The sequence below is a fragment of the Syngnathus leptorhynchus genome, chromosome 8 (assembly GCF_054491065.1).
Source record: "Syngnathus leptorhynchus isolate UIUO chromosome 8, UIUO_Slep, whole genome shotgun sequence".
Taxonomy (NCBI): Eukaryota; Metazoa; Chordata; class Actinopteri; order Syngnathiformes; family Syngnathidae; genus Syngnathus; species Syngnathus leptorhynchus.
In genome coordinates this window covers 304,758-319,844 of record NC_141202.1, presented here as the reverse complement: position 1 = coordinate 319,844, position 15,087 = coordinate 304,758, and the positions used below count along the sequence as shown (strand labels likewise).

The 15,087-nt window shown below is 45.9% G+C and overlaps 1 protein-coding gene across 3 annotated transcripts; it reads left to right on the top strand.

Annotated features, from left to right (window-relative positions):
* The first annotated feature begins 258 nt into the window (after window positions 1-258).
* Window positions 259-11,872, top strand: mroh1 (maestro heat-like repeat family member 1). 3 transcript variants are annotated; one of them, XM_085918181.1, is made up of 46 exons: window positions 259-473; window positions 853-911; window positions 1,055-1,200; window positions 1,281-1,412; window positions 1,477-1,639; window positions 2,001-2,099; window positions 2,172-2,323; window positions 2,413-2,553; window positions 2,750-2,842; window positions 3,172-3,250; window positions 3,495-3,608; window positions 3,697-3,770; window positions 3,840-3,962; window positions 4,046-4,150; window positions 4,217-4,361; window positions 4,448-4,488; window positions 4,566-4,707; window positions 4,850-4,902; window positions 5,093-5,200; window positions 5,287-5,406; window positions 5,750-5,872; window positions 5,939-6,085; window positions 6,294-6,320; window positions 6,918-7,040; window positions 7,201-7,280; window positions 7,381-7,525; window positions 7,591-7,686; window positions 8,003-8,107; window positions 8,185-8,320; window positions 8,423-8,514; window positions 8,611-8,763; window positions 8,828-8,884; window positions 8,964-9,061; window positions 9,150-9,315; window positions 9,381-9,550; window positions 9,638-9,775; window positions 9,950-10,064; window positions 10,135-10,281; window positions 10,342-10,408; window positions 10,544-10,665; window positions 10,738-10,887; window positions 10,959-11,093; window positions 11,210-11,312; window positions 11,392-11,457; window positions 11,529-11,626; window positions 11,704-11,872. In XM_085918181.1, exons 2-45 carry the CDS (start codon window positions 890-892, stop codon window positions 11,603-11,605), a joined length of 4,890 nt encoding a protein of 1,629 aa, XP_085774307.1. In that variant the 5' UTR covers window positions 259-473; window positions 853-889; the 3' UTR covers window positions 11,606-11,626; window positions 11,704-11,872. The 3 variants fall into 3 exon arrangements, with proteins under 3 accessions (XP_085774307.1, XP_085774306.1, XP_085774308.1); XM_085918180.1 differs by having other exon boundaries at window positions 8,402-8,514; XM_085918182.1 differs by lacking the exon at window positions 6,294-6,320 and having other exon boundaries at window positions 8,402-8,514.
* The last annotated feature ends 3,215 nt before the right edge of the window (window positions 11,873-15,087 follow it).

Genomic DNA, 15,087 nt, shown 5'->3' with positions numbered 1-15,087 from the left:
GCACTATGATAGTAGCATGATATGATTAGATAGCCTTGGGCGTGGAGAGCAACTTTTTCTCTCTCACCCTTCCATAGCGTCAGTGCGCAAGAGCAATAACACTGACTTTAACATTCAAACCTGAGACCATGGAAGATTAATAAGGCACACATCAAATGAGTAATTGGGCGCATTTGAATAGGAAAGAAAGAAAAGAAATAAAACTCAGATACAGTTGGCCTTCTCCTCCGGTAGACGGCGGTATGGAAAGAAGTGGCACTTGTGGGCGCGGCTGTGACGTCACCCGGCTGATTTGTTCCTGCTGACCAGGAGCACATCATATGAGAACATGAGCACATGATCGAAGGGAGGCGGGCGGACGTGTTTGTTTGTTTGTTTGTTTACACGACACGACACGACACGACACGATTCTTGCTGTCAAACTTGGAGGAGAACGGAACGTGGCAAAGCCAAGATTTTTTGCTTCCCAATTGGTAAGTCAAGCTATGAAGCAGGCTCCGCATTTCACTCTCTTGTTTTGTTGAGGACGTTTGCGGCTGGCTCTTCCGTAGCGGCAGCTAAAGCTAATCGGAGGAGGCTTTGGGCTTTTGTTTTTCTTTCTTTTTTACCTTACACGTGAAAACAAACGCTAATAGGAGGAGGGTTTGGATTCAAAGGATTTTGGAGATTGTGTGGGATTTCGATATCTTGTTTCGAACTCGCTTCATGTAGTCGTACTATTTTCCAATCATTTTGCATGTCAATTCCACAGCCTGACTTTTTGGACCCCAAGTCATTCAAGGCCACCACAAATGTCGTCGTACATCATCATGAAATGGCAATTGTATGTGTACTATACTACACTGTGTGCAGGTCGCATTGAGCCCAGGAGACCAGCCCTCTGTCCACCATGGGCGAGACAGATGTGGAACGTGAGTTTTTGGTTTTTTCCTCACCAGATGAATTCTTTTTATTCCTTGTACATTTTCTTTCAGACTACACGGCATGCACTTGTAAGCCTTTGCGACAAAAGAAGCTTTGCAATTTGTTATTGTCATGTTTGGTCTGACTCCAGAGGTGACCCTGGCTCTGCTCCATGCGGCCAATGATAAAGACTTTGAGGTCCAGGCTCAGGTGAGGAAGTCGATGCTGACTCTGGGGAATGAACAGCCTGACAGAGTGCTCGCCATGTGTCAGGACTACCTGCTAAAACACCCCAAGGTAACGCCACACCGGACAGTATATCTTCATGACCGATGTTGACCTGACTCACATCTCTATCGTGTTTTCTGTCTTACCAGTTGGCGGTGAGTCACAGAGTTGTGATTCTTCAAACAATCGAGCTGATTGTCGGCAGTCGAATAGACGCCGTCTCTTACCCCCAAATCAAGAGCATCATCTCCTTGGCCTCAGAAGAGATGACGCGATCAAAGGTGACCAATGTGGTGATTGGTTGTTATTTTTTTTCAAGTGAATCATCAATTGTGTTTCCCAAAGGAAGTTGTTCCCGACTGGCAGCAGGCAGCCAGTAATATCCTGGTGGCTGTCGGCCACAAACACATCAATGACATCATGGAGGAGATACTGAGCAAGTTTCAACCCGGAGTCTTGCCTCACTTTTTTGTGGTCCAGACCTTAGCCAACCTCTCTGATTCCAATGGTAGGAAACCAAGTCGAGTGCACGCTTGGCATGATAACTTTGCCGATCAAACAAAGAACGTAAAGCCCGTATGCAAGGTTGCAAATGTTGGCGAGATATATTCATTGAAATTAAACCGTATTTGCACATTTTTTTTTTTCATTTAAAAAGTCATTTTCATTGTTTGTTTGTTTTGTTTTTTTTTTAGCATTTTTTTCTTTTTTTTAAATGAGCAATAATAATATTTGGGCTGCATGTTTTTCTAACTTGACACCTTCAGACTCACACACCAGTCACTGTGTAGCTGGCCATTTTAGTCAATTGACTTTGATTTGAGGCTATGCCATGATTCCAAGGAGTTGTCTGTTATTTTTCGCCACAGTTTACGGGATGGTGCCTTTCCTAAACGCCATTCTCGGTACCATGTTGCCTATGTTGAGCCTGACCAAACAAGACAACATGAAGTGGGTCTTCTCCTCAGGTCGGCAAGTTGGTCAAAAGTTGCATCTTTCAAATGAACGCTGCTCTAATAGTTTCTGTGGCTTTCCTTCAGCTCTGTGCCATTTCAGCGACAGTATCTCCGAGTACCTTGCCAATCTGGACAAGGCTCCGGATCCCACCGTCAGGCAGGACACGTTCTCCAGTGAAATCTGTGCTGCCTTTGACATCCTGTTCAATAACTGGCTACAAAGCAGAGAAGCCAAGGTAGGAAAGCCAAAAGAATTTCTTGTATGTCACTCTGATCGCACATATTTCCCTGGCTCCCCCCCTTGGTGTGTGTGCGCGCCCTTCAGTTGAGGCTAACGGTGGCCGAGGCAGTGGGCTCAATGTGCCATCTGATGGCGAGCGATAAACTGGAGGAACACATTCCCAAGCTCATCCCCGCCATTCTGTCCTTGTACAAGAAAACCAACGAGCACTACGTCATTAGTAAGGTGAGCGCCAGTAAACTTAGCGTTTTACAACGAGGCTAACGCTTGAGCATTATTTATCTTCGTTCTTTGCATGATGCGGCTATGGTATAACGCTGGCTCGACTCCAAGCCACCGGGAATCGGAACAAAAGCCTATTTTCCATCCCTAATTGTCATCCCTTGCTGTTTAAGAATTGCCCTTGTGTTGTGTTTTCTAGAGTCTTTGCCATGTTCTTGATGCTTCTGTTAACATGGGAAGCAGAGTGCTGGAGACTCAACTGGACAGTCTCCTCTTTGCGCTGCATCAGCAGGTACGGACATTGTTCACAAAAGCCTTTTAGCTGAAGTGTAAAAGAAGGCATCCACTGTTACAAAAGTTCACCTCGTTGACTTTGCCAACTCAAGTTTTATTGGACTTTTATGGACCCAGACGATCATACTTCCCTGTTTAGTGCCATTTCATTGCACTGCAGTGTCGCAGCAGGAAATCGGGGGAGAAAGAAATCCGTCTTGAATAAGTTACTGTGACGAAAAGAAAACATTCCGCAGGGATTCAATGAGTTGAATGAATTTGGCGTTCTTTTGAACTGCAATGTCCCACTTTTGCAAGGTGATCATCTTTTGTTTTTCCTCCCCTCAGGTGTCCACCTCTGTGGATTACAGTAACCCGCCGACGGTCAAGAACCACAATGAGGTTCTTCGTTGCTTCAGTCTGTTAGGTAGCGGCAAGTTTTTGGCTAGATATAGCCATCTAGTGTTTGTCAGCTCTTGTATTTCTATGGCGTCACAAGAACAGTAACGCGAGTCCAATCCATGATATACGTACGTCAGCCAAGTGTTCTGGTTGAGGATAATCGTATTATCTGTGAGGCTCGCCCGCTCATTCTTGTCCACGCTTTTTTAATCGAAGCCAATTTGGTCATGGAATTTGATGGTTGAATCTCTCTCTCTCTCTCTCTCTAGCAAAGGCCTTCCCAGATCGACTGGTCATGTTTGTTCTTCAGAGGCTGGAGAACAGCAATGAACGCAGTAGGTTAGGCTCCCTGGCTGTCCTGCGTCACCTCATCAACTCTAGCAGTGAGTACATATGTGTGTATATTTCTTCAACGTGTAGCATTTTCAAGTCTATGTTTGAAAATGTGATGCTAGCGCATATGTGTTTCAGCTTCCATGATGGAGAGTAAGAAGCTTCTTATTCTAGCCAGCATTAGGCAACCAATGGCTGACCACAGTAACAAGGTGGGAACACGCGTGTGCATAAAGTCAAGTCAATTGTCAGACAAGCGTCAAGTGTGTCTCTCCACTTAGGTTAAGAAGCGAGTGGTCCAGGTTATCAGTGCCATGGCCCATCATGGTTACCTGGAGTTGGATGGAGGAGAGTTACTCGTGCGATTCCTAGTTCAACACTGTGCATTACCGGACACGTATCAGGTACAAGTGCTTTACCATGAAGCATTTCAAAGAGATTCATCATGTCATGAAAAGCAAACGTAGTGTTCTTGTCGCATGGACAGAAAGCCGCCGCAGCAGACCCAGAAGAGGTAACCAACGAGTCGCTGAGGGCCATGTGTGACAGCACTCTTCATCTGCTGACAACAACCGTCGCACGTCTCGCCGATGTACGTCTATTGTACTGGCCTCGGGAGCGACCCGGTAGCTGATTTGACGGACTTTGGTGTTTGTAGGTGCTTTGGCCCAAGCTGCTCTATTACATGAGCCCGCCCCAGTACAGCAACGCCACCGCTCCACTGTGTAAGAGTTTGATTGTACTCGGCAATAAAAAGAAAGACGACAAGGACCCGAGCTTCAATATCGACTTTTCACAGGAGGGTAGGTGCCACGTTTTTGCCAGATCTTAGTCATCGGTGATCAATCTTATGTTCTCTTCTCTCTCTCTCTCTCTCTCTCCCCTGTAGTCAATCTTCCTTCTCCTCAAACACTGCTGGTCAAACTGCTGGTAAGTGCAAGCCCAATTGTTGTTAAGGGCAGAAAAAAAAAGGCATGGAGCACGGACCTATGTTGTGTTGCTTCCAGGTGAATGCGGCCTTTCCGTTCAATAGCAGAGGTCACGGAGCTCCGTCCCTCTCCCTGCTACGCGTCCTCTCTGTCAATATTCACCGCAACACAGAAGCTGTTTGGGACCAAGAGATCCCTCCTCTCCTGACAGTACTGGAAGGCGAGATGTTGGCCGACAGCACCAATTGAAAAATCCGTTTGTTTGTTCAGAGATGAACAATGCTCTTTTTCAATTGTTTGCATGATTTGAATTCCCATCAAAAGCCAATGTCGATCTGTCGTCTTTGCTGTTTTGTTTTCAGAGTCCACTGCAGAGAGCTTTGACAAGATAAGTTGGGATGAAAACCTGTCGAAGGTGAGTGCTTTTTATTAGGACGGTGACGTGTTGAACACGAGAAATCAACAACACAATCTGTGTTGGAACCATTGTTTCCGTTTGAACTATTGTAGGTGTATTTTTCATCCAAATATGGTTTCTTTCATTCGATTGTAAAGTGCCAAAAATGTTTTGTAAGAGATGTCCGGCTGATGAAACGCTTTTCCAGTTTCTGTCTAAGACTTTGACGGCTGTTGACGATGACAAGTGGCTGTGCCGGTTTGCGGCAGAAGCAACGAGTTATCTTTCCAGCTATAACAATGCTTTGGAGGAGAAGGTCCGTGCCGTGCCGTGCCGTGCCGACTGAGGCTTTGAATGGCCAAATCTATTGCAACACCAAGTGATATTCTTTTTTCTTGACAGAGTTTCCTGTATCAGTGTATCGGAGTGACCCTCCAGCATTCTTTTAATAAGGACTTTGTTAAAAACCAATTGCAAGAAATCCTGCTCGCTGCACGACACAGCGATGCGCTTGAAAGACAGGTACCATCGACTAAAGTATTACCTTCTCATGAGACTACAATTAAACTTGCAGTGAATTGACTTCTGGTTCCTATGATGATGGTTTCAGTGGCGTTTAAACATTGAGCTGAAATGTCGGCTCAATGGCCACTTGATATGTTCAGTCATCTGTTTTAGAACGTAAAATGTCATGTTCGATAAAATGGAGTAAAAAAAAATAAAAAAATAATCGTATTTACTGTCACTGAAGAAAAACATTCTTTTTGATTGAATGCATTTGGGAATAATGGGTTTTGTAGTCTATGAGCAGGAAAGAATAACATAAGCTGGACCGCCTCATTTGGTTTCTTGTTGGGTCATACAGGGTGTGGCTCTGGCCATTGGATTGTGCGCCAACAGCCATTTCGAGGGAACTCTGGCCAAGCTTGATGAGTTTGGGAAGTCAGATGTGTTCAAGAAATCCCCAAGTATCTTCAACCTCCTCAAAGTAAAAAGAACATTTCAAAGGAAATGATAAAGTCATCAGTTGATGATGGTCCATTTCTCTCTTCAGGACCGCAATGACGTCGAGCTGGAGAAGGTCAAAAGCACTTTAATCTTGTGTTATGGTCAAGTGGCTGTGCACGCTCCTCCAGAGAAGATCCTCAATCGCATCGATCAAGATATTCTTGGCTGCATCAGTAAACACTTCAACACCAAGGTAATAGCAACACCGCGCTGCAAAGTTTTCGTTTTTTTCAAGCGTCAGTGTAGCCACACGTGGCAATATTGACGCTTTGGTAAAAGTAAAAAAAAAAAAAATCTACATATCTCAATCTCCTAGCATGAAAATCTTTCAAATCCAGTTTTTCTTTTTGGGGATTGATATTTGGGCTTGTGACCATATGACCTACCTCTATTTCATCCAGGTTCTGGGAATTAAAGTAGAGACCAAGGTATCTATCGTCAGCACAGGGCTAGAGGGACAATTTCAGAAGGGAACCTTCTTCCTTTTGCTGCTGGCCTTTTCATTTGCAATGACGCTGACTTTGAAATCTTACCTCAAAGGCAGAACAACATGTTGTCATTGGGATTGACACTATGATGGCAGCATTTCTCAAATGTTTCAAGCTTTTCTCAATTGCTCACAAAACATGAAGAAACAATCCCTTTTCTACTTGCTTCGTTCACGTATCACTGTATTGCAATGTTCTTTTTCACTCCTAACAAACATCCTATCTTGTCCGTGACTTTGTAGAGCAGGCGGGGCTGGCTAAGTGACCTCTCGAAATCGACACTGATTTGGGGCCCTATTTTGGTCGCTGCCAAACAGGAATTTGCGACCGTCTTTGCGCCTGTCGACCAGAATAGGGCCCGCGTATTCATCTACAAGAATGACAAATCAATCCTAACGTTGAGCTTGCTTTTGAGTCGAAGAATTTGCTTTTGCTTTGCTCTTTGTCAATGATGCTTGTGGTGGTGTTTGAGTCTTCACAATGGTGCCAATTCATTCTGTAAGTCTCTGACGTGTTTTGTGTACCTAAAATTGTTAGGATCTGACAATGAAACTAAGTCTGATCCAGAGTCTTGGCCTGGTTGCCAAAGCCATCAGTGCGTGTGTCAAGAAACAAGGCTACGTCTTCTCTCGTAAACAAGAACTCATGGCTCTTATCCAGGTCAGTGGGCAACACTTAACGACGGAGGGAGGGATGGTAAAGCACATGGTTAGCATGGCCTTCCTTGCACGCTTTTCAGACATGCAAAGCTTCATTTTCAGAGGCTTGCTTTTCCTCAACAACAAAGCGGAATTGACTATTTGATCGTTGTCTCGGACAGGATTTTATCAGGGCGGAACCTGGCGACGGGCTTCGGACTTCGGTGCGCCACCTGGCCATGAGAACGTGTGCCCGCCTAATGTATCCTCCAATGTTGCTTTGTTGAAAGCAACCTGCTGGTGTGAGATTGACTTGTCATTCCACCGCCGAGTGTCTTTCCTTGAACCTTTTGGCGCTTCAGGCCTCTGGACCCAGCGCTCGGCGAGAATGAGACTTTTGACTTGCTGAAGGTGTGCGTGAGCAACGTCTTCTCCCTTCCGCCCGAGACGCACGCGCCGGAGAAAATAACCAAAGACGAAGAGGTCCTAGACCTCAAACAGAGAAAGGTGAAGAAAACCAAACCAAAACAACCCAACCTTGCTCCATTTTTCTCAATATGTGCTGTCTGCAGGCCTTGTACAAAGACACGTTGTCTTCACTCCACGACTTATTGAGCAGTGTGCTGGGCAAGGAGCCCACGCCGGATAGTTTACAGAGTGTATTCAAGGTAGGACTCCTTTCATAAACACGATTGATTGATTGATTGATTTTCCTGTGCTCGGAAGAAATGGTGGCTATCCAGTTCTATGAACAAGATGTTTTCCAAAATGGATTGACAGCAATTTTTTGTGGTTGTTTTCCCCAAAAGAATAATAGAACATGCGGAATGTCAAGTCAGGTTTATTTGTATAGCCCTAAATCACAAGCAGTCTTCAAGGTTTCGGCTCACCCGGGCAATGAATGTAGTGTTTGGCTTAGGGTCATTGTGGTGGATGGCGTGAGGTTTGCCTCGGTTTCTCTTGAAGCTCTCGTGTCCTCCGCAGCACGTGGAATGCGGGCTGACCTCCACACTGGACCACGAGAGAGAGAGAGCCATGTCGACCACTGCTCACCTGCTGACTCACTACCTGGACAACATGACAGTAAAGGTGAGCGGGTTGTGGCTTTATTTCACCACATTCCTGTTTTTGCGTGACGTCTGATAGTCACTTTTCCCGCTGTCAAGAACATGATGTCCTTCCACAACCTGGGAGCTCTGCTGGGTCGACTGTCTCCACGCTGCTCCGACCCTCAGCCGGTTGTGCGCGCCGCCGCTGTCGATTGTGTATACATACTGCTTTATATCCAACTACGCTATGAAGGTGAAAAGTCCCTTTCTTTCTTTCTTTCTTTCTTTGAATTACGACGTGATCGTATGATTTCACTTGTCCTCCTGAATTCAGGTTTTGCTCTTGACTATAAAGATGGCGCTGCGGAAGGTCTATTGGCCCTTAAAAGTCAACTGGAGAACCCCGACCATTCGGTCCTCTACAAGACATGTTTTGAGCTCACCAAGGTACGCCGTCCCTTTCAGCACTTAGCTGGCCAGCAGCAATGTTGGCATCTGCTGCAGCTTCAATTGGATGTAAGAAAGGTGGCACCTTTTCTTCAGGTGATGAGTAAGCGTCTGCCTCAGCAGCAGATGACCACCTTGGTGTTCATGTTGTTCGAGGGCCTGGTTGACAGTCAAACAAACTGTTGCAGAGCTTCATCTGTCATCCTCAACACGTTGTTGAAGAACAGAGGAGGGGGACTTCAAGAGATGGTAGCGAGTCTCGTGCTTGCAGGCAGTTCATTTGAAATTCTCACGAAGGCTTCTTTGTGCCCAGGTACCGGAGATGCTGGAGGTGCTTCATGCGCGACTGCAAAGCATCACTGAGGAGCAGGTAGGCCAAGGCCCTTTCTTGCCTTTGCTCTATCGCATGCTATGCACCGCGACCACCATGACCACGATGATGCGTTTAGGTGAGAGTGGCAGTTGGGCAGACGGTGCTAATCATGGCCTCCCAACATCTCCAGACGGTTCTTAACACCCTAGTTAGCCAACCGCTACCATATGACAGGTAGTATCCCAATTTTGGTCAAGAATTGAGGCAAATGGGCAAGCCCTCGCTCGCATTGTCCTTCTACTTGTACTTCCTGTCTTTTCAGCTGGACCGGCGAGATGTGGACGGCTTTGGGAGCAGACCCCATCGTGGCCGATCAAATCATAGAGATAGTGATGGAGAAACTTGCCGTCATGGCGCCCTATGTGGACAAGAAAGAGTCAATGATCAGAGGAGGAACAACTAGGGTGGCGACGAACAAACCGCTAGCTGTAAGTGCCAAACGCCTCGCGCCATGGGAATCCATCTTTTTTTGAGGAAAAATGCCATTTTTCAGATGACATGCGGCCTGAAGGAATTGTTATTAAATGGCCAGAGCCAGGAGCCGGCGCTTAGCAAGTTTTCTCAGCTCTTCTCCTGTCTCGTCGTCCGACTGGCGTCGAGCGTCGGCGTCTCTGCGCCGAAGGACAACGCCGGCAAACGCAGCGCCGCCGTCCACGTTGCAGGGTTGGCCTATTTGTCGCCCGCCCGCCCGCCGCGTGTTTGTCGCCTATGTGACTCATAGTTGCGTCTTTGGTGCGTGCGTGTGTCCAGAGTTGCGGCCGATGCGCTGAGAATCTTGCTCGCGAGAGCTCAGTTGGACGAGGTGTTGAAAAGACTAGATGAGGATAAAGCTTGGGACGCAATCAGGGAAGAGAATGCGCATATAACTGGAGTCACGCTACTCGCAAGGTAAAACACACATTGCACCTTTGGAAGAATTTGTTCCAATTGTTGAAACGTTGCCGTTTTTCAATGATGCAACCCTTGAGTCGCTCATCAATGTGGGAGACAGGTTTGCTTGCACTTTTGCAAGGCAAGGCACATGTCACGAACAAGCTCTGCCCTTCCTTCCGTTGTCAACAGGGCGATGGCCAAACATGCCGGTCCCAGGTTGCCCGCCATTGTTGAGTGTTTATGCCCTTCCTTGAACAACATTTATGAGTGTCAGCGTATCACCGTCACGGCTTTCTTCTCTGAGGTGATAAGTCGTCCGTACGAGGCGCATTTGATGTGAAATCCAGCAAGCAAATCATTCTGTCCCTTGCCAGCTCTTGAACCATCACGTGGCTACCGAGTTGATGTTCATCGACGTGTTAATGAATAACATGATGGAAAGGATAGCGGATCCTTGCTGCACCGTCCGCATGTTGGCCGTGCGAGGTCTGGGCAACATAGCTGTCGGATCCCCCGAAAAGGTAGGCGGGCCCGCAAACACCCGCGACCGAGTTGACTCATTGACACCTTCTTCCGCGCAGGTGAACAAATATGCCAAAGAACTGCTGGCAGCCATGAGTTCAGGCATGGAGGAGAAAGATGACCCAGGTAATTGGCACGTGGCGCAACATCACAGGATGACTGTTGAAAAAAAGCCATCCGTTTGGGTCCGGCGGCAGCTGGATTGCTTTTTCCACAACTGAACCGCAGTTTGCCTCCTGTTTCATGTGATCTTTTGCCTAGGCAAGCTGATTATTCTGGAGGCAATGTCGGGTCTGTCCAAAGTTCTGCTCTACCTGGACAAGAAGAATGTCCACCTACTCGTGGTTTATATTTTCATGAAGATCAAACCGTTTTTAGAGAGTGTGAGTCGAGTCTTCTTTGTCTATCAGATGGCATTGTGAGTTGATATGGTAGTCATGTCGGCGCCCGTCCAGGACAACGATGACATTCGCTGCGCTTCCATTCACCTCATGGGGAAACTGTCCAAATTTGGCTCCGGGGAGCCCATATTCAAGGACCAGATCCACAACGTGCTGGTCAGCCTGCTTTTACACCTGGTCGACCCAAACGCACACGTGGTCAAGGTCCGCAAGCGAGAAGCCGTCGCTCGGCAAGGAAGAACGCTTTGTCCTACAGAATGTCTTTTTCTTTCCAGGCGTGCAAGTATGCCATGCGCGTGTGCGCGCCCACCGTGGGCTCGGAGCAGATCACGGCCATGTTTCAGAACCACCTCCATGAGGACAAGACCTTGCACTATGGCGAGTTCATCAATGATCTCACCAAGTATCTGGTGAGGCAGGCAATGGATTGGATGTTTCACCATAGATTTGGCTTGGGGAGCATTGCATACAATCAACCTGTGAAAAGATCCATCCCATCATGAGAGCGTGTTTGGTATATTTGTAGATCCAAGACTTTCCAGGCATGCTGAATTTCTACCACATCTCCGTTCTCCAGTTCTTCAAGAGCAATTGGTCTGAAGTCCGAGCGGGGGCTGCGATGTTCATCGGTACGGCGGCAGCGGTTGACTCGCTTTCTTGAAATGAAGCCTTTTTATCTTTTGATGTGTGTGTGTGTGTGTTTCTCAGGGTTTCTGCTGGGGAACCTTCCAGATGAGCATTACGCTCACCTCAACATGGGTACCGTCACTAAAGGTGAGGCAGCTTTGGCATGCCTATTTTCAACGGAATGTGCTGCTGAGGCTCGACTTTGCGCGTGCGCCCAGGCCTCGTGACGCTGCTCCAAGATCCCGACCCCGTGGTCCGAGTGAAGGCTGCGGAGGCCATGGGACGTTTCCACTGATGCCTGTCAAATTGCCGCCAAGTTAGTCGTCAACGTGTTTTTGCGGCCGTCGTCTGGTGCAAAAGCGCGTCTTGAAAACATTTCCCCCTTTAATCCAGGTTGACGTTGACGTGAGGCGCAGCTGCTCTTGGACATGTCATTCCGCACTTGTTCATTTCTTGCTCTATTAGTATTTTAGCAACCAAAGATAGTAAGTAGTTTGTAGCAGAGGCACGGCAGTGACGTACTGTATGCCTGTCGCACACCTGCATTTTTTTTTATTTTTTTTTACCACTATAAATGTAAAGAATTATGTTTCTAAGAATTTCAAAAGGTTTCTTTAAATATTGTCTGGGTGACTCCAAATAGAAAGCTAGATTTTGTTCAATGTGCGTGTTTGGTAAAGTGGTGTGCCTGTGTTTATTTTAAAGAACACATATCAGGAGGGTCTTTGGCCTTAAAGTTGTGAACAATTCCTACGTCTGAGTCCATGCTACTGATTGCACTGTTTTTTTTTTGAATGATCTCCTTTAATAAAGTTTCATTTCTCCAGCACATCCAATCATTAATTGTGATATAGCAGCTAAGGGACATTTGAGATGAGCTCCTACAATGCAATCAAATGTCCCAATTCTTATAGATATGCTCATTGAACCCTTTAACATTGGAACAAGCCTGAATCATTTGTGCCAAAATTTCTATTTCTAGGTGAATATATCTTTGTTTTCCATGTTACATGTGCAGCTGCTTGTATCTCATCCTTCAACTGAAAATGGCTCATTACTATATCCGACCGAGCACTTCAGTCATTTCTTCGGGCACTTTTGGGCGAAACGTACCGCTAGTTTTAGTATCTTATAAATGATGTTGATATGGCCTTTCGTGTTGACTATATTATGTACATTTTGGAGCAATGTTCCTTCTGTGTGTAGCACATTATGTCTTAATGCAAATGGCTCACTGTGTGGATGTGGGGGGGGGGGGGGTTATCTACAGTGTTAATAGGAAATAATAAGTATATAGTGTCAATAAGACACTATAAATAAAGCGATGAATCAAGACATGTATTGTAATTGTATCATTTCTTTTGTATAAAGTGGGTGACATTACGTTCAGCTTTTTGTAAAAATGAACCGGCCGGTTGGCCATGTGAACTGGCGAGCAAGACTCTCCCTTCCTTCAACAATAAAAAGAAGACTCGAGAGACGCGCGGTGCTGAGACGATGTCCATTTGAAGTTTTTCTCCCTTTGCCAAAAGCAAGAAAAGTTTGAGCTGTGACAAGTCAAATGATCCATGTAACATTTAGTGTTGGCTCTCTATTGGAGCGTCTGAGTGACGTCACAGATCAAACAGCCAATCAGAAAGTGGGGGTGAGGGCGGGTGTGGCACTTTTCACTTTCACTATATTTGGCCATGAATTTTCCCTAATGAAGTGGCCTGTGATTAGGCACACCTGAGAAATGGCGGCGTACCTAATGGAGTGTCCAAGTGACGTCACAGATCAAACAGCCAATCAGAAAGTGGGGGTGAGGGCGGGTGTGGCACTTTTCACTTTCTGTTCAACTTTGACCATGAATTTTCCCTAATGAAGTGGCCTGTGATTAGGCACACCTGAGAAATGGCGGCGTACCTAATGGAGTGTCCGAATGACGTCACAGATCCAACAGCCAATCAGAAAGTGGGGGTGAGGGCGGGTGTGGCACTTTTCACTTTCACTATACTTTGGCCATGATTTTTCCCTAATGAAGTGGCCTGTGATTAGGTACACCTGAAAATGGCGGCGTACCTAATGGAATGTCTCAGTGACGTCACAGATCCAACAGCCAATCAGAAAGTGGGGGTGAGGGCGGGTGTGGCACTTTTCACTTAAACTTTTTCCCTAATGAAGTGATTAGGTACACCTGTGTCTGTGACGTCACAGATCAACCAGCCAATCAGAAAGTGGGGGGTTGTTTGGGTGTGGCACTTTTCACTTTCATTTAAATTTTGACCATGATTTTTCCCTAATGAAGTGGCCTGTGATTAGGTACACCTAAAAATGGCGGCGTACCTAATGGAGTGTCCTTGTGACGTCACAGATCCAACAGCCAATCATAAAGTGGGGGTGAGGGCGGGTGTGGCACTTTTCACTTAAACTTTTTCCCTAATGAAGTGATTAGGTACACCTGTGTCTGTGACGTCACAGATCAACCAGCCAATCAGAAAGTGGGGGGTTGTTTGGGTGTGGCACTTTTCACTTTCATTTAAATTTTGACCATGATTTTTCCCTAATGAAGTGGCCTGTGATTAGGTACACCTAAAAATGGCGGCGTACCTAATGGAGTGTCCTTGTGACGTCACAGATCCAACAGCCAATCATAAAGTGGGGGTGAGGGCGGGTGTGGCACTTTTCACTTAAACTTTTTCCCTAATGAAGTGATTAGGTACACCTGTGTCTGTGACGTCACAGATCAACCAGCCAATCAGAAAGTGGGGGGTTGTTTGGGTGTGGCACTTTTCACTTTCATTTAAATTTTGACCATGATTTTTCCCTAATAAAGTGGCCTGTGATTAGGTACACCTGAAAATGGCGGCGTACCTAATGTTGTGTCCGAATGACGTCACAGATCCAACAGCCAATCAGAAAGGGGGGGTGTGGGCGGGTGCGGCACTTTTCACTTTCACTTCAGCTTTTCCCTCATAAAGTGGCTTGTTATTAGGTACACCTCATGGACACTTCAATAGGTAGAGTACACGAGGTTAAAAAAAAAAAAAAAAAAAAAGAATGAATAAATAAGAAAGTGTAGTGAAAGATTCGATGAACGATTCTTTTGAACAAATCTTTTGAGTGAACCAATTCTAAAGATTTCATTTCACTTAAAAGAAGTGGAATGCACATCACTCGTAACATTCTACCGGAGCAGTAAGAAGCAAGGACCCCAGAGACAATGATGACCACCATGACACAAATTGTTTGAATGAGATAAGAAGATAGGTACATAATATCAGCATGTTGAAAAAAAGTGCTTCAAGATTTGCAGCAGTATTTATTGATTCAACGGCTTTGACACCAATCAATATACAGATCATTTCAAGGCTGACAGTGATTTGATTTGGGAAATAGGCAATCTTTCTATAGGCTATGCACGCATAGATGGGATTGTTTTCAGGATGATCATTTTTTTTAAACAACCATATCCATCCAATGTTATCAATTGAACGCTCAAGATGATATCAATGCCAAACCACATCCAAAATCAGGGCCAGGATTGCTTTTTCATCAAGTAAAACATAACGACGAAACACAGAATATTGCCAATTATTAGCAACTTGTGAGCATCTTTTGCCACGATCTTGTCATTGACTTCAAATCAAAGTGTTGTGAATCATTTTGATTGGGGGAAGTGTATGCCCATGTCACATATGGAAGGAAGGAAAGAAGCAAGGAAGGAAGGAAGGAAGCAAGCAAGGAAGGAAGGAAGGAAGGGGTGCTTTTTGCCAATGTTGACGAGGCTCTGCATTG